Source organism: Phaenicophaeus curvirostris, chromosome 1, assembly GCF_032191515.1.
Source record: "Phaenicophaeus curvirostris isolate KB17595 chromosome 1, BPBGC_Pcur_1.0, whole genome shotgun sequence".
Lineage (NCBI taxonomy): Eukaryota > Metazoa > Chordata > Aves > Cuculiformes > Cuculidae > Phaenicophaeus > Phaenicophaeus curvirostris.
This window is the reverse complement of record NC_091392.1, coordinates 191,810,731-191,835,019: the sequence shown is the minus strand read 5'-3', so window position 1 is coordinate 191,835,019 and position 24,289 is coordinate 191,810,731. Positions and strand designations below refer to the sequence as shown.

At 45.7% G+C, this 24,289-nt stretch overlaps 2 protein-coding genes across 5 annotated transcripts in view; one reads left to right on the top strand and one right to left on the bottom strand.

Annotated features, from left to right (window-relative positions):
- MYO7A (myosin VIIA) overlaps positions 1-12,118 on the top strand; it is a 102,362-nt gene extending 90,244 nt beyond the window's left edge. Inside the window, exons 37-49 of one of the 3 annotated variants that reach the window (XM_069883277.1) lie at positions 95-219; positions 996-1,153; positions 2,292-2,445; positions 2,548-2,703; positions 3,110-3,215; positions 4,775-4,888; positions 5,458-5,545; positions 6,167-6,273; positions 7,550-7,735; positions 8,433-8,549; positions 9,648-9,731; positions 10,271-10,390; positions 11,107-12,118. In XM_069883277.1, the coding sequence (XP_069739378.1) occupies positions 95-219; positions 996-1,153; positions 2,292-2,445; positions 2,548-2,703; positions 3,110-3,215; positions 4,775-4,888; positions 5,458-5,545; positions 6,167-6,273; positions 7,550-7,735; positions 8,433-8,549; positions 9,648-9,731; positions 10,271-10,390; positions 11,107-11,196 (1,605 nt within the window). In that variant the 3' untranslated portion in view covers positions 11,197-12,118. Of the gene's footprint in view, positions 1-94; positions 220-995; positions 1,311-2,291; positions 2,446-2,547; positions 2,704-3,109; positions 3,216-4,774; positions 4,889-5,457; positions 5,546-6,166; positions 6,274-7,549; positions 7,736-8,432; positions 8,550-9,647; positions 9,732-10,270; positions 10,391-11,106 lie in introns of those variants that run through there. The other 2 variants (XM_069883275.1, XM_069883276.1) reach the window with 2 other exon arrangements.
- A 1,139-nt stretch (positions 12,119-13,257) lies between these two features.
- The window catches only part of GDPD4 (glycerophosphodiester phosphodiesterase domain containing 4), a 37,666-nt gene continuing 26,634 nt past the window's right edge, over positions 13,258-24,289 (bottom strand). For both annotated transcript variants that reach the window (XM_069883295.1, XM_069883296.1), the window contains 9 exons: positions 23,603-23,748; positions 23,170-23,252; positions 21,900-22,050; positions 21,118-21,342; positions 20,166-20,323; positions 18,909-19,056; positions 17,901-17,983; positions 16,460-16,542; positions 13,258-15,736 (listed from right to left, as the gene is read on the bottom strand). In XM_069883295.1, coding sequence (XP_069739396.1) covers positions 15,705-15,736; positions 16,460-16,542; positions 17,901-17,983; positions 18,909-19,056; positions 20,166-20,323; positions 21,118-21,342; positions 21,900-22,050; positions 23,170-23,252; positions 23,603-23,748 — 1,109 coding nt within the window. In that variant the 3' untranslated portion in view covers positions 13,258-15,704. The remainder of the gene's footprint in view (positions 15,737-16,459; positions 16,543-17,900; positions 17,984-18,908; positions 19,057-20,165; positions 20,324-21,117; positions 21,343-21,899; positions 22,051-23,169; positions 23,253-23,602; positions 23,749-24,289) is intronic.

Sequence of the window (24,289 nt, the reverse complement as noted above, 5' to 3'; positions counted from 1 at the left end):
CTTGCTCTTCTTATTTTGTATCTGCTTCCTATGAATGCATCAAATATATATTATATCAAATATACCAGGTGACAGAGACCTTTTCATCCTACAGGCACTGGTCACGATGACCCCAGACCAACGACAAGATGTTATCAGAACCTCTCAGCTGGCAATTTCAGACAGTGAAGAGAGAGTAAAGCCATACACCTTGGAGGAATTTTCCTATGATTATTTTAGGTGACTTTTTAAACCATCCTCAAAAAATATAGGAATAGGAATCAATATCCAGATCACTTGGGAATCAAGAATTTTTTGGCTACTGGAAAAGATTCTGAATATCACTTTGTATGACTTTGTAAAACTGCAGCCTCCAGTTTAGGTGATGGCATTTGAGCTGTTTTATGAAGGATTTCTTCAGATTGGCTCAGCGTAGGTGTAACAGTGCGCAATTTAGTATTATGTGGGAGGCTGTACATAGTGGTCTGATATTGCCTTTGTATAATCCTGTACAGAGCCTCGGACCGTACAGGCAGCACCTGAATTAGGTGCAGGCATTTTCCTCTCAACTCCAAAGATTTAAATGTGTACCACTGCTGAATGCAGCTGACCAGACTGATCCCAAAACTCCTGTTCAGATGGGCTGGCTGTCCAAACAGGCAAACCAGATCGTCTGGGATGTCTTCACCCTGGGAGGCTTGTTCTGCTGGGCAGTATCCTTTCAGTGCTACTGTCCTGACCATCTATTGCCATCATACTTCCTCTTGTGGTTAGCAGCTTTTTGGAGTAGGGAAAATTGTTTTGGTGTGAGTACTTGGGTAGGGTCCTTTAGAGACCTTTCTGAGCCCTAGGACAGTGCAAATAGTTATCTCTGGATACTTGCTAGACTGTGAAGTCCCATTTAGTGTAAGAGTACATTAGCCAGGTGCTGTAAGCAGCCTTTCAAGGTGAAACAAGCTGTCCCTTCTATCCCTGTAACGTCTCCACCTTTTCTCTTGCTTTGCCTTTGCCACCAGGCCACCTCCCAAGCACACCCTCAGCCGGGTCATGATCACCAAGAGCCGCGGGAAGGACAAGCTGTGGTGTTACACCCGTGAGCCCATCAAACAGCCATTGCTGAAGAAGATCCTGGGCAGCGAGGAGCTGTCCCAAGAAGCCTGCATGGCCTTCATTGATATCCTTCTACTGTCTGAGGAAGCCTGTCGGCAAGAGGTCTGACAGGCAAAGGGCTGAACAGGCTTTTTAGGGACCCAAGCAAAGCCTATAGAAAGGTTTGTGGTCCCTCATAAGGGCTATACAACCATGTCAAAGAGTTGGCGATGAGTCTGACCCTGAAATCTGTACTCAAGCTTTCTTGATATCTAAGAGGTGTCTGCTTGTTGCAAATGAGGGCCAGGGAACAAGTTATTGGGGCCTGCTGCTCCACAGTGCTTAGTGGTTAACTCGGTGGCTCTGTTCTGGCTTCCTTCAGCTGTGTCTCTCCAAAATGCATGTGCTATGGAAGGCTGTAGCCCTAATCAGTGTGGATGCAAACAGGTCCATGTGGCCTCGGGGACAGGGTTTGATGACTGAATATGCCTCACTTGACAGAATGCACATAGCACAGGAGAGAGCTGAGTGCAGACATAGGACCAACCTCTTGAAGTAGCTTTTATTTTTGTGAGGCTTTACTCTAGGATCCAGACTTCACAGTTTGAACAGTTCTGTTGATATAAGTCTGTTAGTGATTAATATTACACTAGCGCTGCTACTACAGGTTTCCTCTTACTAGCAAATAATAACAGGAATTCAAAGAACTGGCAAAAAAATAAGAGGACATTTGCAGTTTTGTCCTATTTCTCTTGCTGTTTCACACATGTTAATTCAAAAAAAAGTGGCCTGTTCTCTTGCAGAATAGTTACAGGATGGCCTGATACTGAAGGTTGTCATTTGGTTTATGTTACTGCAGCTTCACCAGTGTCTGACACCAGCTGAAAATCTGGTCTTTTACAGTGTTACCTTTGTTGTGTGATCAGGTACCACTCAGGTAAAACATGATCACATGCATCTTTATTAGATATAAATGTCCTGATGCCAAAGCAATTCTTTCAACCTGAAATGATGCATGATGAAGGGGAAGAGTTTTCTGGACAACTTCTACAGTAATTTAAAGCCTTTACTATACACTGCACCCCCTTCCACCAACTTGAAGTCACCTCTGTAGTCATGTGCAGGATGTCTTTAATCATTCTATGATTCTATGATTCTATGTTGTAAAAAGAAGGGCTTTCCTAAACAATCTGGTGAGCTGATCCTTGACTCCTGCCTCCCACCAGTGCTGAAGTATATGGGTGACTACCCATCCAAAAGGACCCGCTCAGTTAATGAGCTGACAGACCAAATATTTGAAGGTGCTTTGAAAGCTGAACCCCTGAAGGATGAAATCTACTGCCAGACCCTCAAGCAGCTCACAGACAACCACATCAAGTATGAGTTGTTCATTCTCCTTGGCCCAAATGCAGTAACCTGCATTGGGCAAAGCAGATGTGAAGTATCCAGGCTATGAGTGATGGGTCTCTTGTTGTGTAGGTACAGCGAAGAGAAAGGCTGGGAGCTGTTGTGGTTGTGTACAGGCCTTTTCCCTCCAAGTAACATCCTCCTGCCCCATGTTCAGAGGTTCCTGCAGTCCCGGAAACATCACCCCTTGGCAGCAGACTGCATCCAGAGGCTCCAGAAAGCCCTGAGGTATGACACCTCCTAATCCTGACTGGGCTGCAGCATCCAAATATTCATGAGAAAATATAAGTAGGAGATATTGTGTGGTTGGAGGGGTAGTGAAAGCTCACAGCTTCATGCTGCACTCAACCAAGCGGAATGAAAGGGACATTGAGTGGAGGATGGTGCTAATAAACTGTGCATGGGAAAACAGATTAATAAAGCAAAGTTGGCTTTGTTCAGGTCCACTTAAGTCTCCTACAATCTAAGTAAATACCCATTCCCCATTGCAGTTTTTCTTTTTAGGAGGGAAAAACCCTCCTAATGTTAAGAAAGTAGCTGAAGTTACTTTAAAAAGACAGTGTATTAAAATGGAAGTTTTAAATAAAGGATTCTTGCTTTGTTGCTATGGCATTTTCTGCCTCCTCTTTTGCAGGAATGGGTCAAGGAAGTACCCGCCCCATCTGGTAGAAGTGGAAGCCATTCAACACAAAACCACCCAAATTTTCCACAAGGTTTACTTCCCTGATGACACTGATGAGGTAATTCTGATTTAGAAAAACTCAGCCTAGAGCCAGTGACATGTAAGGAAAACATATCTTTATCTACCCTGACTAGCTCAGGAGTTTGATATACTGCAATCCATGTTTTTCAATACATGGGTGCTCTGTGCTGGTGTCTCCTGGAGGCTTTATAGTGTTACCCCAGTAAGAAGGAAAAGATGTGATCATTTCCATTCACTCTCAGTGGTTCACAACCCTTTGATATCTGTTATTTTCAGCACAGACAAATAGGTATTGTTCACCCAGCTATACCCAGTAGGGTACTATGACAGGGCTCCCTGAGGACTGGGCAAACTTTGGCAGCATAGACAAGTAGTTACTGAAATTATACCTTCTGACCTGAGATGACACAGAAAGTCATACCTGCACTCAAGAACCCCTCATTAAGCGTCTTACACGCTAATAAGGCAGCTGGTTATATTGATGCCAGAGCAGGTGTGCATGTCCTTGCAGATACTGCTGTCTCATGCTACCGCTTAATCTTCCTGTGAGGCTCACATCCCTCTCTCCCCTCATGCCACTGGGCACAACTTAATTCCTGTATTTCCAAGTGGGTTTATGTGTAAAGCAGTGCACACCCATAGAAGGAAAAGGGTGAAGCTTCTCAGTAGTTGTGCGTAATCTGTTTATCTGTAATGAAGAATTGAGAGAACTGCTGGAATTTCTCATCACTTTGAGTATTATTTATACATGACCATTAATAAGCATAACACTGCTTTATACACATACATCCATGTGAGAGACAGTAGAAGGAGGCGGTGGGGTCTTCGGCACTAGGATGGGTTTGTTGTGATTGTTTTGGCCATGGAAGTCACAGAGGTGAACAGGCAGGGTAATGTCTTTTCAGTACAACATGCATCCGTACTGAAGTCCCACTGGTATTCAGCTCCCAGCCAGTCTTTCATGGGATGTGGAACATGGCTCTTGGTGGTTTGCTGGTTCAGGCTAATCAGTCATGTGTGTGACAGTCAGAAGCTTAAATTCCTTAAACTGCTATGAACTGAATCTCTTTAAGTGAGCAGAAGAAAGCTGGGCATCGCTTAAAAGGCAAAACCAGGATTGAGACCTACATTCAGGAGGGACAGTCCTTTAGATGTCCTATCCGCACATAAAGCAGGTGTCATGTTCTCTCTCTTGAGCTATAAAGAAGTAAGGCGTTTGGTCTATGCCAAGCATCTGACCTCGTCATCAGTGTAGAGGCAGTTGGGACAAATCAGTCGGGAGGTATCTCAGTGTCTATGCCCACTAGACAAATAGCGCTGATACCTAACTGTTAGGTCAGAAAAACCTTTTGCCTTGCCCTGGGGAGCCCTGGATAAGTCAGCATAGGATATAGATAGAGCATTACAAAGCACAGTGGTACAGCAGTAACATGACTGAGCTCCTCATCCCTTCCTGTGCCCAAAGCCACAATCCACAATATAACTGAGCTCATGGGCACCTAAATCCCTTTATGCATCTGAGCCCAGAGTTCCTCAAAAAGAGCTTAAAGCATAAACCTTGAGGTAGCAGTGCTGAAGATCTTCCTTTCTTTGCAGGCATTTGAGGTGGAGTCCAGTACGAAAGCCAAGGACTTCTGCCAGAACATCTCCAACAGGCTGCTCCTAAAATCCTCTGAGGGCTTCAGCCTCTTCGTCAAAATCTCAGACAAGGTAAGTGATGCACCCAGAGGCACTTGGGATGACCCACCTGGCAGTGGGTATGCATTGATGGAGCCAGAGCTATCTGCACCCTCATGGGTGAGACGCATTTCTCTGCAAGAAGAGTGGTGTGTCTAAGTCAGATCCAACATGCTGCAGGTGAGATTTGCAGTTCCACAGCCCTGACTTACAGCAGTCATCCTAAAATGCTTAAAACAGACAGACAAAGCTCTCCTGGCCTGTTGCTGAGTCAGATCTATGAGAAAGGACTAGGTAAGAAAAATGTGCAGCTCAGAGCTGCCTCACACAGCTGGGAGAAATCTATGAAGATAGACAGAATGAAAGGAAATAAATTGCTCCGGTGAAACAGGAAGCTGCAATAAGGAGTAACGGGTGAAATTAGAGACAGAGCCTACAGCAAGATGCTGGCAATGGCTTTCTCACGTCAGCAGTTTATAGCACATCAGTACAACCAAGACAAAGCAGTGAGCTACAACTATAGGAGATGTGGCAATGGCCAGCCCTACCTGTGGCCTCTTACAACTTGCTTAGCCTTTGTGACTATGTGCTGTGTCCCCCAGGTCATCAGTGTGCCTGAGGGAGATTTCTTCTTTGACTTCGTGAGACACCTGACAGACTGGATAAAGAAAGCAAGACCGGCAAAAGATGGTAACAGTGACTTTTCTCCATTGTGGGTCACAGAGAGTCCTTCTAGAGCCCTTTCAAACAAGACTGACCACACAGACTGCCACATCTATTAGGCCCCACTACTGTGGGTGTGCAGTCTGCACCACCCCTGGGGACATCACCTGGGTGATGATCTGTCCAGGAGAAGCGAGACCTCTGCTCCAGGGCTAGATCTGGTCCCTACAAGGAGCACCTGCTGGTGGACTGCTCTCCAGGGCCAGCCCATGGGAAGGTTTCAGTGGTGGGATGCATCTCACCTCGCTGCCCACGTTTACAGCAGAGCTGGCAGCAGCTCTGCCGAGTGTATCAGTGGCTGCCTGACACAGGGGCCTCCGAGGTGCAATTCCACTGTCCTGCATTAGGTGTGAGCGTTATCATTGAAGTACAGCCATGCAAACAAATCCAAGCACTCTTCCCATGTTATTAAAGCTTCACAAGGGAAAGATATAGTCTTCTCTGAGAGGTCAGGGTCTTGCTAGTGCCCCTGTCTCTGCCGGTTGTGATGGCACATAGACTCCACTGGCTTGCAGAGAAAGTAGTTGATTGTCAGCTGATGCTTACAGCATTGCTTTTACATATCCAATCCCTGCTTCCTTTGCACAGGTATAGTGCCTTCCCTCACCTACCAAGTGTTCTTCATGAAGAAGCTGTGGACCAACACAACACCTGGAAAGGACTCAATGGCAGATTCAATCTTCCACTATTACCAGGTACTCTGGGAGCTTGCCATAGCAGACTGTTTCCATCTGCAGATGGGCAAAGTCTTGCTCTAAATAAAAAGATGTCCTACCTTAACTAGAGTACTATTAAGAGTGCTGGTGGGTTGCATGACAAGAGCAGCCCTCATGCACTTTAGGGTAACTTGCTCAGCTGGGATTTGGGCCATCTGTTTCTGGATGAACAGCAAGAAATTGGAGAGGGTAAATTCAAAAAGATCCTGAGGGCTTTCAGCCACCTGTTTTCATGGAGGTGAGCTGTGATGGTCCCAGCAATCAGGTATGAAGCCACAGTTCTGCTCTTGTTTCTTCTAGGGTGGAAAAGACACCTTCCTTTCCCAAAGTGCATTCACAGAATCATAGAATAACCAGGTTGGAAGAGACCCACCAGATCATCGAGTCCAACCATTCCTATCAAACACTAAACCATGCCCCTTAGCACCTCGTCCACCCGTGCCTTAAACACCTCCAGGGAAGGTGACTCAACCACCTCCCTGGGCAGCCTGTTCCAGTTCCCAATGACCCTTTCTGTGAAGAATTTTTTCCTAATGTCCAGCCTAAATCTCCATTCCCTCTTGTCCTGTCCCCCGTCACCTGGGAGAAGAGGCCAGCACCCTCCTCTCTACAACCTCCTTTCAGGTAGTTGTAGAGAGCAATGAGGTCTCCCCTCAACCTCCTCTTCTCCAGGCTAAACAACCCCAGCTCTCTCAGCTGCTCCTCGTAAGACTTGTTCTCCAGCCCCCCCACCAGCTTTGTTGCTGCTCTCTGGACTCGTTCCATTCTTACATACTAATGCACTCCTTGTGTTCTTGCCTGGATAAAGCCATTATCCCAATATGACTGTATCACTTAATGCTTGGGTTAGTCACTTGACACATTTTCAGACTGTTTTCATAATGAGGGAATGGATTTTTAAAATTGAAAAAAAATGATCGGAAAACGTATTAAATTCCAAGTGGCTGTTACTATGGGTAGATTTCCTGGGATGAGAAAGGGTGAATAAGACTGTACATTTGCACACTTGATAGCTAACACAGGGACCTCTGTGTTCCATGTAACACAAGACTCTCTTAGACCAGAGACGATATTTAAATGTAGTCTCAGCTGAGCAGCTGCTGCCCCACCACACTTAGCACAATTGCTGTGAGTATTCCTAGGGCAGAACATCTTTACCAGGGACTAGGCTCCTCCACAAACTCCATTTAACTTTTGAGGATGAAGGTCTGTGATCATCTCTTCTATCTCTGAATTGTTCTTTCCCCCATTACAGGAGTTACCAAAGTACCTGCGCGGCTACCACAAGTGCACACGCGAAGAAGTCCTGCAGCTCGCAGCTCTTATCTACCGGGTGAAGTTTGAGGATGACAAGTCCTATTTCCCTAGCATCCCCAAGCTCCTGAAGGAGCTGGTGCCTCAGGACCTCGTCCGACAGTTGTCTCCAGATGACTGGAAAAGGGTAAAAACAGGAGCTTGATACATATATCAGGCCTGGCTGGGGGAAACCCAGCTTCTCAAGTGACTTGTCTGACAATCAGCATCAAAATTGGGGTGCCATAATGAGTGACCCATGGTCCCTTTTGAGCTTTAGCAGAGCTGCAGCCTCCCCAACATCACCAAGAGGATGAATTCTACACGTGTGTTCATTCATACGTGCCTTGCAGTGGGTTATGTTTGGTGTAGTGGTAGATGCAATGCTATCCAGACATGTGTTGGGAGATGATCTCATGTAAAGGTTTGTTGTTTCAGGCAGACTGCTGAGTAGAGGGATCATTCTCCCAGCATTACATAGGGAGAGCTGTGACACAGGTACAAACAGGTTTAGAGCCATAAAGTAACATAGGTGTCTCACTGCCAAGAAATATTCTTATAAGTCTTTTCAGTTTCCTGGGACTTGAACTCAGCCACGTGCCTGACCAGCAAGCTATCAGCTTCTCTGGGTTGAAGGTCTCTCAGTGTCCTCTGCTGCATAAACTGAAGGATCAAAACTTATAATCAGCTTAGCTCATCTAAGAAAGCAAGGCATGCTTTGCTTCCCGGCACTCCTCCAGTGACCAGCCAGCACTTTTGTGAAATGGTCACTGGAACAGAAATTAGAACTGATCCTGGTATTATGCAGTGCAAACCCTCCAGCTCTGATGTGTTCTCTGTTGCAGTCCATTGTGGCGTACTACAATAAGCATGCAGGCAAAACAAGAGAAGAAGCCAAGCTTGCCTTCCTAAAGATTATCTTCAAGTGGCCTACGTTTGGATCAGCATTCTTTGAAGTAAAGGTACCTGACCTGCTTGGGGGTTCTGTGCCAGCTTTTAGCCAAGGTCAGGAGCCTTGTGTCACAGAGGGGTTCTAGGTATGTAGAGTTGTCCCAGTGTCTGGACCAGACTGGTACAACCCTGATCAAGCAAGGAAAGAGTGCAAGACTCTCCATCAGTAAAGCACCAATACACTCAGTTATTGCTGCCCTGCCTCTTTACACAGACAGGCATTGCAGAGCTTTGGCATGTCTCAGTTGTTGAGTCTGCACTCATAGCTGTGTTGCTGAAGAGCCAAGAGCCATTTTCTGTTTTCCTAAGGCAAAGGGAACATGTGGTTTTCCAAAGGACATGTCTGTATCCACCACGAACCAAATCCAGACTACAAGTTATGGCACCAGACTCCCATCAAGGATAATAGAGGCCAAGTACTGTCCAAGTACTCTGGACACTTTATTACCACTCCCTCTTCTCAATGATCGCACAGTGAGCCTGGTCTAGAAACAAGTTGCTGAAATTACTCATCAGTTGCTTGTACTTGGACACCTTATTTTCTGTTATGTCTACCTTAGATGGCAAAAGGGATCTGAATATATCCTGTGTTTTTTTCCACCAAAAGTGACCTGATAGCTGAGAAATCTATGGCAGGGCCATAAGCCCCTGCTCTGCTGTACTCTATATAATCAATTGAAAAAGTTGAAGGACCTCGTGGTACAGGGCTGGGAGAAGGGTTTACCAGCAGGAAGAAAACTGGATGTAGAGATCAGAGAGGCACAGAGCAGTGTAGTCTTGGCCTGGAGGTCCACAGCTTGAGGAGCAGCAGAAGGACTAGAGGGGAAAGGAGGTGTGAGGGGTTCACCAGCTCTTCCTTGCCAATGACAAGTAACTTAATGCTGTCAGCAGCTCACCCACTGGTTATCATGCATTTAGGAGCCCTGTAGTTAAGTATAACAGCACTGAATATTACTGATAATGAGCTCTATGTTTGTCTTTAAAAGATAAACTGAGTAGCAATTACTGGGCCACCAAGTGCAGGCAGGAGAAGACAAGGAGAGAGGAAATAGGAAGAGGTCTGATTCTGCGTGACACATCCACTAATCAGTTAATCCCATTTCCAACAGCAAACTACAGAGCCAAATTATCCAGAAATCCTTCTAATTGCCATCAATAAGCATGGAGTCAGCCTCATTGATCCCAAAACCAAGGTAAGCAAAACTGAGGTCTTCACCAGATGCTCCTGGGCCCACTCTCCAACTCCTCACAGAGGTCATCTCAAAGGCCATGCTGTTCAGAACTTCAGGAATTCTTATTTGTTAGAAAGGCTGGATAGCCAGAAAGGTTTCTGGAGACAGAAATTCCTTGTGACATAAAGCCAATCCAGCCTTTTTCAACATGAGATGGATTGGGAGCATCGACTGTTAGGGCCCTATATGTAACTGGAGGATACACGCTCTCTTTCCTTAATCCTTTCACAGTTATCAGGATAGCAGCTGGAGTAAATGAGCTCCTACTAGTTACTTCCAACAGTCACATGGTTATTCTAGTACAGCAGTCTTCCACAAGCACTGGAGGATCCAGTCTTGCATCTCACTGCCATTTCCAGAAGGCCACGGTACAGTCTCATCTCAGTAGTTGTCCTTGGTCTGCTTTAATGGAAAGTGAACAGGGATATGAGAGGTCTTCACGGCTCTGTGTGGAAGTTGAGACTCTTGTATGTTGAGTGTCAGTCTTTTGTTCCCATCAGGATATTCTCATCACTCACCCCTTCACTAAGATCTCCAACTGGAGCAGTGGCAACACATACTTCCATATAACCATTGGCAATCTGGTGAGAGGAAGCAAGCTGCTCTGCGAGACATCCCTGGTAAGGAACGTTCAGGACTGGGCATAATTAGACCAAATGCTGACTTTGACAGACAAAATTAAATGCTTCCAGCAAATTGTGTCACAGGGATTCTCTGGGGTCAAAGTGGTCTCTTAGAAGAGCCTCTGATGTGTTTTTTTTCTTCAGGATTCCCCATGGCTCTGCTCAATGGATTGGGGCTATCATCATCCAACTTAGGAACAAGCCTGAGGTGCTTGGGATGTTGGCATCTCAGTAGTATGGGGCACTGTTCCCTGGACTAAAAAGCGTGTTAGAGCAGATGTGGGCCCAGGAAGTACTCTTGGGCTATTTTACCAATATCCTTTGCCCAGATTGACCCTAGTAATGGTCATAGCTATACATCTCCTGCTAGACTAACTTAAACCCAAAGCATGAAGGATGAAAATTCCTGCTGTATTAATTGTTATTAATCTGAGGCATTCATGATTTTGTTGGCCATTTGAAAATCCAAGTCCTATCCAAAGCTCTCAGCACTCTTAGCCTCAACAGCATCCTAAGGCAGCGAGTTCCTGCATCTTAACACTTTATTATTGTGTTTGGACTGTGTTCCTTGTGTTGGTGTCATTTTGCCCAAGGAGAACATGTACCTGAAAACTTGAAAGTCAACAACAGGCAGCTTGTATGTTCAGGAAGCACAAGCCAGAGACTGAAAACTGTGCTCTAAAGGCAGGTAATATCTTCTCTTTCCTCCTTAGGGGTACAAGATGGATGATCTTTTGACCTCATACATCAGCCAGATGCTAACAGCCATGAGCAAACAGAGGAGTGCAAAGGTTAGCAAGTGAACTGCAAGAAGCCACTGGCATATGGCCATGGGTCTAATTCGCCAGCTGAGGTCTGTGGGATACCCGTGCAGCTGGGGGAGAACCTTTGCCTCCCAGATGTGGAAGATGAGCCGAACACCATCAGGGAGTTCGCTGGACTCTGACCTTGAGGGCTCAAATCCCACTTCCCCTTCCAGCGAAGATGACTATCTCTGACCTCCCATTCTCCTTATCCACGTTGCATTCAAACTCCACCTTGCACCTCAAAGTTTTCCAGGGGACACCACCACTCTCAGGCAGTGACCGAGCAAAGGCACTCCGGCAGGAGGTTTGCCTGAACCCAATGGATGGCATCGCAAAGGCTCTTGGAAGAGGATTTGTGTGTGTGTGCATGTGTGTGTGGTTTGTTTTTTGTTTGGTTTGGGTTTTTTTTCTTAAGAATAAGAGAGCTATTGGGATGCTAATGGATTTTTGGTGAGGTTATGAGCATTTCAGATTTGAAGAGGAATAGCACAGCCCTGACTCATGCTGGAAAGATATCCAGTGAACACTGCGGGGCTTGGTTTTTGACATTACAAAAGGATACATTGTGTGCTTAAGAAGGACAGAAAGAAAAAGCAGGCTAGGAGGAACACATTTTAACTAGGAATCAGAATAAACAAACTACTGATCAAACAGGCTAGAGTACTGAAGCACTGTCTGTACAATGCTGAAAATATTTAAAGAACAAATTTTAAGTTTTGTTTCTTCTTCTATTTATTTTTTAAAATATTAAAAAGGAAAAAAAAAATCCTGCATTTCGTACCGGTATCTGGATACTGACTTGGGACTGAGGGTGACCTGCTGTACTATCCCTCACCTAGAGATTCCCCCAGACTCGTGATTGCCAGAGGCTGAGTAAGGCACATCTTTTCCAACTGACGTGCTTAGCTGGAAATGGAGCTTGGAAGACAAATTATCTCCTTTTGCCTCCTGTGCCCAGACAAATTAACCTTGGGAGGATCTTTACTGCAAGCTTCAATATGGATGTATAGTGGTACTGAAGTCCCCATACTTGGAAGACTGAGGCCAAGCAGATGTTGAGCTGTAATTCAAACAGGGACTTCGTCATCTGAGTTGGGAACAACTAATGATTTGGTTTTGCTTTTGTGTGTGTTGCTGTATAAAATGGCTCTTTATGAGTCCTAGCACAATGAGGGTAACCCCTTGATGGGCTTTTCTCCATCTTTTCTTGGCTGCTTGTCCTGTCTTCCACCCAATGCCACGCAGCGTGGACCAGCTTGCTTTGGAGCAGACAGGATCGGCCAGCAGAGGGGAGACTGAAAGTATGTTGTGTCTGGGGGGTGCAGGGGAAGGAACCTGGGGTGCCTTTCAAAAATCCAGGCTTCAAAGGAGCACTTGCTTGTATTGTGTTGGCAACAGGAGGGGTGAGAATTGTCCACCGAGACCTGGTGCTGGTGTCACAAACATTAAGTGAATCTCAGTAGATGTTAGAGACCTTTCTTGGTCCCAGCTGAGCTTGGCTGCTTTCATAGAAGTCCACATTTAAGGTGTCATGCGTTGTTCTGTTAAACTCAGCTGGGCTCAGTCCCCTCAACACAATGACATGGTCGGCAGAGTTGGCAGCACTGCCTACCAGACCTCAAGGATCATGACATCTGACTGGGATGCAGCAGTGACTTTGGACCTTGGTTGCTCTACCAAAGCGAATGAGATGCTGCACGAAGATATCCACCAGCCAGATGGGGCTGCTAGTAGATCCTCTTTCTCCACCATCCTCCCACCCAAGGCACTCTGGTGATGGGACCATGGTTACACTAGCCAAGGCTACACTGGAAGCCAAGCTGCCTTCTCACCATCCATCTCCGATGCTTCTCTCCCCTCCTGAGCTGCTGTGATCTAGCTGTTCCAGGGGTCCCACCTGTCCTCAGACATGTGCCCATTATTCTCATCACCGCTTTTTTTGAGTCTCCAGCCATCCCTGCTGCCCACAGCGTGCTCAGTAGACGATGCAGCACAGCAACGTTCTCCAGTGCTGTCCTGAGCCAGCTTTCTCCCACCACCACCCTCATCCCTCCACTCACAGCTCTGTCAGCCTCCCATGCACCCCACTGTTTTGGGGGTGCCGGGACTTTGTGCATGTGTGCCTGTGTGTCATATGTATTAACGTCTGCTGGCCTCTTTGTATTCACACTGAGTGTTGTAACATGAAAAAACTATGTCCAAGCAAAGTACTCTAATTAAAAATCATCAAGTGTTTTGTGGGAGGCTGTTCTGCACTGAACAATTGTGGTGGTGTCTCCATGGGAAAGAGTGGGCTCAGGGCTCCCAGGTCCTCCTTGGGGACAATACTTCCTGCAGACTGGGACTCTTGGTGAGAGCATGCAGCAAATCATCAGCATACTCAGACTGGAAATCAAGTAAAATCTTTTCTGTTTGGGTAAAAAACACTGGAGGAGTCTCCTTTGCTTGTCCTCTAAGACAGGGGCTGCTTCCTACAAAAAGTCCAGGTCTGAGCTGAATCACTGGATGTAGGAAGTACTGGGTGAAAGTTTGTGTAGGAGTTAGAGTATAAGCCACATGTTTAACAGTGTTGCCAGACCCTGCTAGCTTTGACACAACAAAAATCATAGCTGAGACGTGACACGGTGTAAGGCATTGCTGGGGACCACAGGGCTGACTGGCCAGGGTCTGCCTGGACAAGGCTGCTGAGGACGGAGAAGCTGAGTACAGCAGACATCACTGTGTAATGGCCAAGCAGCAGCTAGATACATGGATGAAGGCACATTGAGGTGGCTTTTCCTAACACATGCTAAAAGCTGTAATGAAGGGACCACAGTTCCTCATCTGGGCACCAGGGAACAGGCTGAGGTCCTCATGGTGCACAACACCACTCAACCCATGCACTTGCCACCTCCTATTTTTGCTGCTCACGCATCTCCACATGAGTGGCACCCACAACAATTATGAACCAGCTGTGTTCTAGAGTATGAAGAGGGGCTTTAATATCATTAGTAGCATCATCTCCCTGTGTTTCAGAAATCTGGGGCTTTCTACACCAATCCACTAGCCCTTTAGCCCTTTTCCAAAGGACGATGATGCCTTTTTGCAATTCTAGCCTCCAAAATACTCCAAAACTGCAGCTTGGAAAGATTTGAATGCCTTCCAGCACAGCTAACTCTGAAATCTAATGCTTCACTTTCACAATTTATTTGTGATTATTTTATTTAGCAAAAACACTGAACTGAATGAGGCTCATATATCAGAAAATGTGTATAGCCTGATTTATGTAAAGAATCAGAATCACCAAGTTGGAAAAGACCCACCGGATCATCGAGTCCAACCATTCCTATCAATCTACTATTTTCTCCCCTTTTCCCAGTTTGCCAAAATGAGAACAAAACAAAATAGGAGAGCTAAAATGTATTTAAAACGTAACTTGAAATTTACAAAAATCATGTTCTTAGTATCTGTTCAAGTAGAAATGTATGGCTTAAACCTGAGAGATGCTCACATCTCCTTTGCAGAGTAGGACATAGACCCCCTTCACCCTACGTGCCAGCAGCCACTGGGAGAAATAAAAATTTCAATAAATTCCAGAGTATGGAGTAAGTATACAGACCTTCCCAAGGGAAAAACAAACAAGACACTTGGTGGGACCAATTCACACGCAGCTCAATCCTTGTGAAGAAAATTGTTGTGTCATGGTCACAGTCCCAGTAGGTACATAGCCAAGGCACCAGAAGTTCCTTCAGCACCCGTTGGAAGATACATCTTTGCCCACAGCCAAGGGGAAGAGATTGTCCTGTTAGGGTCTGTGGCAGGGCAAATGTGGAGAAAAGGAAAACCTAAGCTGCCCCTGCTTGCATTATAGAAAGTTACAGACCCTAGTGACCCAGCCAGCAGCACCTGACCATTGTGGGACTGATGTGCTCTCGGGGATGGAGTAGACCTGCAAAGAGGGAGGGAGGAAGGGAGGGAGGAAGGGAGGGAGGGAGGGAGGGGAGAAGCATGTGGAGAAAAGGCTGGTCTGATGGGAGAAATGTGGGTAGGTGAGAATGAGGAATACTGGAGAATGCTGAGGTTGTTGTGGTTTGAGTGACAAATTAAATGTATATATATCATGTGTAAAATACAGCTGTGGAGAGAGGGCTTAGACATGGCAGAAGGAATCACAAGATGATTGCCCTGTGGGATGCCAGTGGTTTTAGAAAGAAATGGTGGCTCCTGTGTGGTTGTTGCATGTCGTCACAGTCCACAGCTTCTTCATGGCTTCAAATCTATCTGTGCCCCTCTAGATCCCGGGCATCTCTGCCAGGCATGGGATTGCGAGGAAAACCGTAGGAAAGGAAGCTAGGTGTTCATCTTCGTCAGGGTCACAGAGGCAAATGTCTGCTCCTCACCAGGCAATACTGAGCCCAGCCAGACCCCTTGGGCAGATCAGTGTTCGCATTGCAGGAAGTGTCAGGAGGGAGAGTTTGCTCTCTAGTCCTCATCAAGATGGGAGGTCTGTGTCCCCTCCCTGCCTGTCAGGTCATGACAGCAGGCATGTCGCTGAGCTCTGGAAAAGAGGACACAAGGTGAGCTACCAAAACACCTGCAGTTGTTTTCCCAGCCATCATGAGCAAACAGAATCTGGATGAAAATACATGCAGCCCAAGTCGGGTCATTTTGTCTAGATGATATCACTCCATGAATGCAGAAACCTGGTGCATGTGAGGTTCTCCAGCTGATCCCATCCTGCCTTGGGAACTCAAGATTGTTCAGTGCCTCTTGCCTCTCTCTTCACAGCATCATAGGGTAATACATGTTGGAGGAGACACCTGGAGTTCTCTGCCCCAACCTGTACTTGAAGCAAGGCCAATTAGATGAGGCTAATCAGGGCTTTGATATTCCCCGTCCATCTGGGTCCCTGTTCCAGTATGTGACCTGCCTCATGGAGATTTCTTTTTTTTTTCTCTTTATACCTAGACAAAATTTCCTCTTGTGCTGTTGTCACTGCACATTCAAGAAGCGTCTGGCTCCATCCTCTCTACAGCCTCTCATGAGATGGTTGTAGACAGTGATAAGATGCTCCTTGACCTTCTCTCCCACTGAGCAAATCCCAATCTCAAATGTCCCATCCTCCAGCTTAGTGGTCCCAGTTTGCTCCTTGCAATCTGTAACCACCTGTTTGGTACTGGAGAGCCTGAACTGGACCCAGTGCCTAGACATGGTCGCACCATCAACCAGGACCCTAGTGACTGAGCAGAAGGTGGCTCCTGGCTCTCCTTGCCCTCCTCACCTGTTCTGAACTTGTTGTAGGTGCCACTCTCCAGCGTCAGGCCACCATCATGGGCACAGCAGGAGAAACTCCGCTCTCGCCACCTGCATGAGGCAAAGCATTTGGGTCAGGCCACCACTTGCTGTGGTTCCCCTTGCAGCTCCCTGATGACCTGGACACCTTTTTTTCTACTTTGTCAGGGCAAGAACTGCCCTCGTGTTTTGATATTTACTCAGGTCCTCACCAAGAAGGGACTCCAGATTATGTCTGTGGAGTCTAACCACTTGCACTTAATATGTGCAACAGCATTTTTAAGGCTACCTTCTGATTGAGCCCTGCTTTCCAAGAAATATTTAGAATCTCTGAAGGCCTACAAATTTTGCAGACATTGGTTCCAAAGCAACAAGGGAAATTGAAAAATCATGATTTTTAGTGCTTTCATAAATCTGACAAAGAAGACCACGGAGCGCTCACAGGCAGCACTGATGGCAGGGCTGGGAATGCCCTTCCTACAATGTCAGCCCAGGAGAGGCTGTTATTTGGCTAGATCAGAAGCATCTGAAGGGCCCTGGGAAATGCACACACGACATGAACAGGAGCCTGGAGGAGACAGGCATGGGAAGGTCTGACGGTGGTGATGATACATTGCAGGGATGCAATCTAGACTGCTCACCTAGGAGCTTCCTGACGTTTCCCCTTGCTGTCACCTGCAGCACAGGTGTGCTGCCAGCACCCCTGCAGAAGACACCCCTGGGCTCCCTGGGTTAGTCTTTCCCCTCACCCACAGCCAGCTAGCTGAAAAGCTGAGCCCAGTACCTCCTGCTTTCCTTAGTCACCATTGGATAAAAGTACAAACAAGTTCTTCATCCAGCCATGGCGGAGCAGAGCACCCAGCAGCCCAACCCAACTTTATGAAGTGAGCCTGTCCCATGAATCCTATATTTCCCAATTATCAACCAGAAGCAATGCCTCTGACACTATAGAAGGAAACAAAATGCGGTGTCTGTGACACACTCAGACATTTTTGTTTGTGAGGATGGATTATCTCAGGGACTCTGGCATACGCAGATATACATGGGCTGCTCAAATATTAATATTGAGAGCTTTCCTCCTAGGTCAGTCCAGTGCAACAGTGTCTAAACAGTAATAACAGGAAAAAAATTATTCCTTTCTCAGCCCATCAGCTTTGATAACCGTTTTATGTTGCTACTGTAAATCCACTAGGTCTCCACTGAATCCTGAAGGTAGCCAATGACTGAGGTGCCAAAACAAAAAGGGAAGATGAGAGCAAGCAGGAGAAGCAAAGAGATCTTTTGAGATTTTCAGTGTTTTCTTCTATTTCCTAAGGGGAAACTATTCTCAAGAATAGTTTTAGCCCTTCAGATCACCTGAAGCATCCCTCCTTCCCTCCACTTGGCGCAAAAGATTAAGTTAGGAAGGCCATTAGCAACTTGGTAGTTACCAGTGCAGAGCAAATATGAGTGAGATGAGCAGCACAGAGGTCAGATCTGTCAGGATCCACATGATGTTGTACTGTTGTGGAGTCTGGAAGAGAACAACAGAGGATATGTTCACCACCAAAGACCCCAAGATATGCACAAAAGTTTCTCAAGCTCTGTCTTGCCACTCAAATATTGCTATTCAACTGCCTGGTTTGCGTGTGCAGCAGCATCCCTCATGTGTTTAAAACATTTGGTGTCATTTCAAAGTGGGCACTCACCAGTGGATGTTGGTGCCAGATCATGGGAAGGGGGTTGGAATTAGGTGATTTTTAAGGACCCTTCCAACTCAAACCATTTTATGATTCTATTCTATGATTACCCTTCATAAAATCAGGTCTATTATGTGACCAAGAAGATTGTATCACATCACGGTGAGTATAACAGGGACCTCTTGTTTGTACAGGCAGTCCCTATAGCTCTCTGTGCTTCCCTCCAACATTAACATCAACTGGTGGCATCTCATTTTCTCTGCAAAGATTGTCCTTCAGTGAACACTAGAGAGGATCTGAGATGGCCCCTGCTTTAAGTCTAAGAGGATCTGAAAATTAATCCTTAGACTGGACCTTCACCCACCCTCAGAATGGACTGAAACACTGCAGTTGTCTGTATGGGAGCGTCATAAAATCTGCTTCAAGAGTGTGAAACCAGTTATTTAAAGTAGTAACCTTTTAGGCAAAAGAGATTCTGGTGGGACCAGTGTCCCAAGTGCTGTTTTAGTCCTATTGGTTGTCCAAGGCAGAATAGAGAACTGACAAATTATGTGGGAAAAAAAAATGCTTCCAGCAAGTAAGCAGGTTTGTGGAACACAACCAAGTTTGAGAAGGGTGTGGGAAGTCAGGTTTCAACTGAGGTCCTTTTCAAGTGAAGGATCCTTTATTCAACATGAACTGGCCCACGGTCTCCAAAGATAACTATGAACACCCCAACCCTACTTCCTACTCCTGGGAGGGAGAAGGAATTTTTCTTACCATGAGGAATAGTGGCTGCCTGAGATTCTTCAGCATGTGGACAGTATTGGTGGTCACGGAGTGTGCCCCAGAACACCATGCCAGGGAGAAAAGCCATGGCTCATTGACGACATAGAAGTTGGTGGTGATGTTTGCCTCAGTGTATTTCCTTTAAAAGACCAAAAGGCAGTAGCCTTCACTAAGCAAAGAGATTGGTATTTCCTTTGGGCTGAATCAGGGAAAGATAGAAATTTTCTGTAAAGATATTTTTTGTGACCTAACTAAAGAACTGAAAGGAAAGCCAACAACCAATAAGTAATTGTTCACAATTGGTCAAAATAGAGGAGCTGATCTGCTAGAAGAAAATGCAGTTAAAATGTCCAAAAGGTCAAAACTTTGCTTGTCCTTAGAATCACAGAATCATAGAATAACCAGGTTGGAAGAGACCCACCGGATCATCGAGTCCAACCATTCCTATCAAACACTAAACCATGCCCCTCAGCTCCTCATCCACCTCTGCCTTAAACACCTCCAGGGAAGGTGACTCAACCACCTCCCTGGGCAGCCTGTTCCAGTGCCCAATGACCCTTTCTGTGAAGAATTTTTTCCTAATGTCCAGCCTAAACCTGCCCTGGTGGAGCTTGAGGCCATTTCCTCTTGTTCTGTCCCCTGTCACTTGGAAGAAGAGGCCAGCACCAATGTCATATGTTTGTAATGTCCCAATAGTATTCAAAACCACCTCAAAAGTGGTTACTCATGTTTGCTATGTTTGCTGCATCAACTCATCGTTTTTCAATAAGTGAAGTCTCCAAAACACCAACTACAAGAGGGTGATGGTCTCTCACTACAGCATTGTACACTCACAGCAATGTTAGTGAAACAGTCTGTTCATGATAGGTTAAATAGTCGTTCAGTCTCCATGATTCAGTGTTTGTGGGGCTGGGGATGGCATCAACAGAGAAACAAAAAAACAGGAGACAGCTGTGTTATTGTACCCAGAGGATCATCAGATCCTGGTCATGTAAATAGGTACTTGGTGCAATGGGATGTAATTACACATGCCACCTCTTGGCCACACACAGAGTCCACACTGGGAGTGAACTACAGTCCTTCACGCCCAAAATGTAACAGGAATAGCCATTTGAGCTAAAGGAGCTCTTCTCAAAATGCTATAGATCCTGCATCTGGTCACTGGAGGGAGACGTTGCCACATATATGAAGCAAACACAGTCTGGATTCAGTCCACCGACTGTACTTGGGGCTGAAACAGCAACCTACCGGATATCTTCACTGGACATTTCAGTGTAGGGCAGATTGAGTTTGACAATATTGTCCATCAATAGGTCTTCAACTGGGGCCTTACTACCCATTGTCTGCTGAAACCCAGGGGCAACAGACTGAACAAAGGACCTCATGTCGTTCTCCAGCCACAGGACCTGCAGGCAACAAGAGGACACAGTAAATTCACAGCAGATTTACTAGTATGCCCTGCCCTTCACACAACCCCAGGAAAGATAAGGTTTTGAGGAGCTTAGCTCTGCCTGTCAAATGACAAATTTCTTACAATATTCAAAGAACATTTGGCTGCAGGGTTAAAACTTGCAAGCCACTTTCATCAAGAAATATGTATTCACTGTTCCCTGCTTATCAACTTGAAATCAGTGAGTGCATTTCACACAGCCCAACAGAAGACATAGTGTTTGAAATGGATGAAAAGACAGATTTGGTTTATGGGAAAGGAAACAAAGTATTCCGCTCTCCCATTCTCCCAGCATGGGAGAACTGCAGCAGATACAAACCCAGACATCAAGGGTTTTATAATGTGATTACATGGATTCATCATGTGGACTTAGCATCCACCCCAAGCAGGGAATTGTCTGGGTAAGGAAGAAGACAATGAAGGCTCCCAGTTTCATGTGCTTTGGTTTAAGCCAAGAATTTCTATACAATACATAAAACAAGCTTGGTTGGCAGGGAGTAGGCTGCCAGCTATTGCAACGATGAAAGGATGCCATTTTGGACGTCACCTGGTATATATACTGGCTTGTTTCCCTGTCTCGCTGTAGAGTTATACCATTTTGTACCTGCTGAGGAATCAATAGTAGGAATATACTCCAAATTATGCCTGTTGTGGATGGACTTCATGCAGGTGAAATCATGCAAGGTATGACTCCAAAGTCCCAATTCAGAGAGCAAGAAAAAGGGATATGGAGGAGTGAGGCCACCCTACCAGATGGGGTTTGATCCCTGACTCATTGAGGATGACGTCCAGGGTTCTGTTGATCCATGAATTCCTGTAAGGATGTTTCTCTGGAGGGCGGTAGAGATCAAATATCACAAGTTTATTCTGACTGTCGGCGAGACGCAAGAAATTACTTAACTTGTAAATGGACTGATTCATTGCCTGGGTTTGATCTGCCCTTGACAGTGAACCCATGCATGAAAATGGTTTGTCCTAGAAATAAACAGATATAAAAAGGAAATCAATCAGGCAGTTACCTCTGGGAGTCAGCTGCGTGCAGAAAAACGTTGTCTGTAAGAGGGGGAAAGGTTGGACATCAGCCCTCAGTAGGTAAGGACATTTTATTTTGCTTGGCTCTTCTACCAGAGAAACAGGGGAAATAAACCCAGGCTGTGATGACATTACTTCTGGGACTGAAATTGCATACTTCACAGCTAGCTCTGCTGTGCTTCTCTGTCCCACCATCATAGATGCGACTCTTATACACAGCATCTAGTACAAGTAGATCTTGCCTTCTTCCTCCAGTCTGTGCATTCTGCTGCTGCCATGACAAGGAACCACAAGAATACCCACCAGCCAATTGTTATATAAGTCCCGTAAGCCTAAAGGGCAACTGGACAAAGCAAGGAGACTCCAGCTGAAGGATTTGTATTGACTTCCTTGAGTTTTAGCTCAATCAGTAGTTCTTCTCCTAACATCCATGCTATTAAATAATAGCCAGCTGGTGCCTCTTCTACTTCTGATTGTTGACAGTCCTTTAAGGCACTTACCTTAAGGAACCATGTTCCAGCATTCAACTCTTGCAGGGTATCCCAGGAGAATAATGCAGCATTTTCAGCAGTGTCATTGGGATAGATCTCCTTGATGTTAGTTGTCCTCCTCAAGGTGCTGTCATGCATGAGGAAAGGAACCCCGTCATAGCTGTTGGAAAGCAAGAGTTCAGGTCACCTAGCGTGCCAGGTTTCTTCATGGTGTGAGCAGCCCCACACCACATCAGAAGAATATGTGGGCCACCATGAGTGTAGCAGTATGGCCTCTCTCAGAGTAGAAGATGAGATAGAAAGGAAGGCTGAGGCACCAGGTTATTTCCAGCTTAAATACTGCTGAGTGACTTTGGAGAAGTCATGCCTGTCTGTGCCTCTGTTTCCTCAGGGGCAAAGTGGAGATGGTGGCATTTGTGCCTGCCAGTCCTCCCAAAATTGGATAGTAACTTACAGTTAAAATCTGTTTTTCTAGCACCTAAGTGTTTCTATTCAGTTTCAGAGGACTGAAGTCTAAATGGGCAGGGATGAAAAGGCAAAATTTTCTCTTATAGAAAGGTCTACGTTAGTTGATTGTCAAAGCATTAGTATTTTTCTCATTCAGTGCCCAGAAAGAGCTCATCCTGCACATTAGCAATGCGTGGCAATTGGGTCCCTCAAACAAAGGCAATGCTTTCACAAGTTCTCTTGGTTTGTTAGCCTGATGCAGCCCTGTAGCCTGGAAGTTAGACTAGGGTAGGGATTTATCTTTGTGCTAGTGCACTATTTTATCTAGTGACAGGGGACAGGACAAGAGGGAATGGCCTCAAGCTCCGCCAGGGGAGGTTTAGGCTAGACGTTAGGAAAAAATTCTTTACAGAAAGGGTCATTGGGCACTGGAACAGGCTGCCCAGGGAGGTGGTTGAGTCACCTTCCCTGGAGGTGTTTAAGGCACGGGTGGATGAGGTGCTGAGGGATATGGTTTAGTGTTTGATGGGAACGGTTGGACTCGATGATCCGGTGGGTCTCTTCCAACCTGGTTATTCTGTGATTCTGTGTGATTCTGTGCTCTGCAAAGCATTTAAAATATACTGTACAAATATTGATTATTACATCAATAGCTACAGTTTATTGACTTTCCTGGGAACAACCATGCCCTGCAGCTCCTATCATTATGCATCAACTGAGGGACCTTGTCCCAACCATCAGTAAAACCTAATTGCCTGGAGTTGCATGTCTCTGAAGGCAACCCTTTGAAGAAGCAGTGTATATTCTGTGAGGTATGATGTTTTGCCCTTACCTAATGGTGACATCTGTTTCAAGACCATCCCCACCATGTTCAATTGTCTTCTGAAATGACATTTCAGTGTTTTCTGGTGCCAGCTGAAAAGAAAGGAAAAAAAAAAGCCCACAAGGAGATAATCTTCAACATGCTCTGGAGGACTCTATAAGTACTTTCTGTCTCTTCTATGGCTTTTATTAAGGGGAGGCCATCTTGTTAAAGTCTACTGTTTGTTTTCTTCCATTTTAGCCACCAAACCCATCTTTTCCATCAGGAGCAATGTTATCCTTTTTAGCAAACCCATGCAGTGATGCCTTTGGCCTGCAGTTCAAATCAAAATGTCACCCCTTCCACCCTCCACATGAAAAAACCAGAGAAAAACCCGATTATGATGATGAAAGTAGCAAGACACAGGATGAAGAAATTATGCAAAATAACTTCTTGGACCTACCATTGGTGCTCCACGGTGTCCAATGAGGGCTGGCTTTGGGCCAAGTGTCCCCATCTCTCTGATGCAAGGAGAGTACATCCCCAGAGGTATCAAGAAAAGAAAGAGAAGGATAGCCAGGTATGGACCAACAATTATCACCTGAATAACTGAAAGAATTTGAAGGAGGAAGGCTAGTGTTAATCCATGTGGTAATGTACGTGTTTGTCTTGCAGCTTGACTTTTAATAAAACCCTCCAGCTAAGTAGCTGTTGGGCTTTCTCACAACCCTTTTTCCATCCCTTATCCCCCTGATTTTCACTTTCTGTCCGAACAGTGCAACCCAGGAAAACAAACTGGTTGAAGCAAGAGCATGTGCTGCCTAAGACAGGTCTGCAGGTTTTGTACTTTAATTACGTCTCACTATGCCTTACAAGAAGACATGGCCTTAATTTCTTTTTCTTTAAAGGTGATGTAATGAAATATGCCCAATCTACAGGAAAAAAAAATCCTCAGCAGAGGTGTACTGATTTTTTTCTTACTTGGATAAGAACAAGCAACATTTTGAAGTTTTATTCACAATGAAGTAGAGGAGAAGCCTTTCTCTTTCAACTCTGTTACCTCCCCTTAAGGTGTATACTTCCCTGTTTGTTCAGACTGCTGTCTGTGACCATCTCTGTGTGGCCTACAGAACCCTACAGACTCTAACCG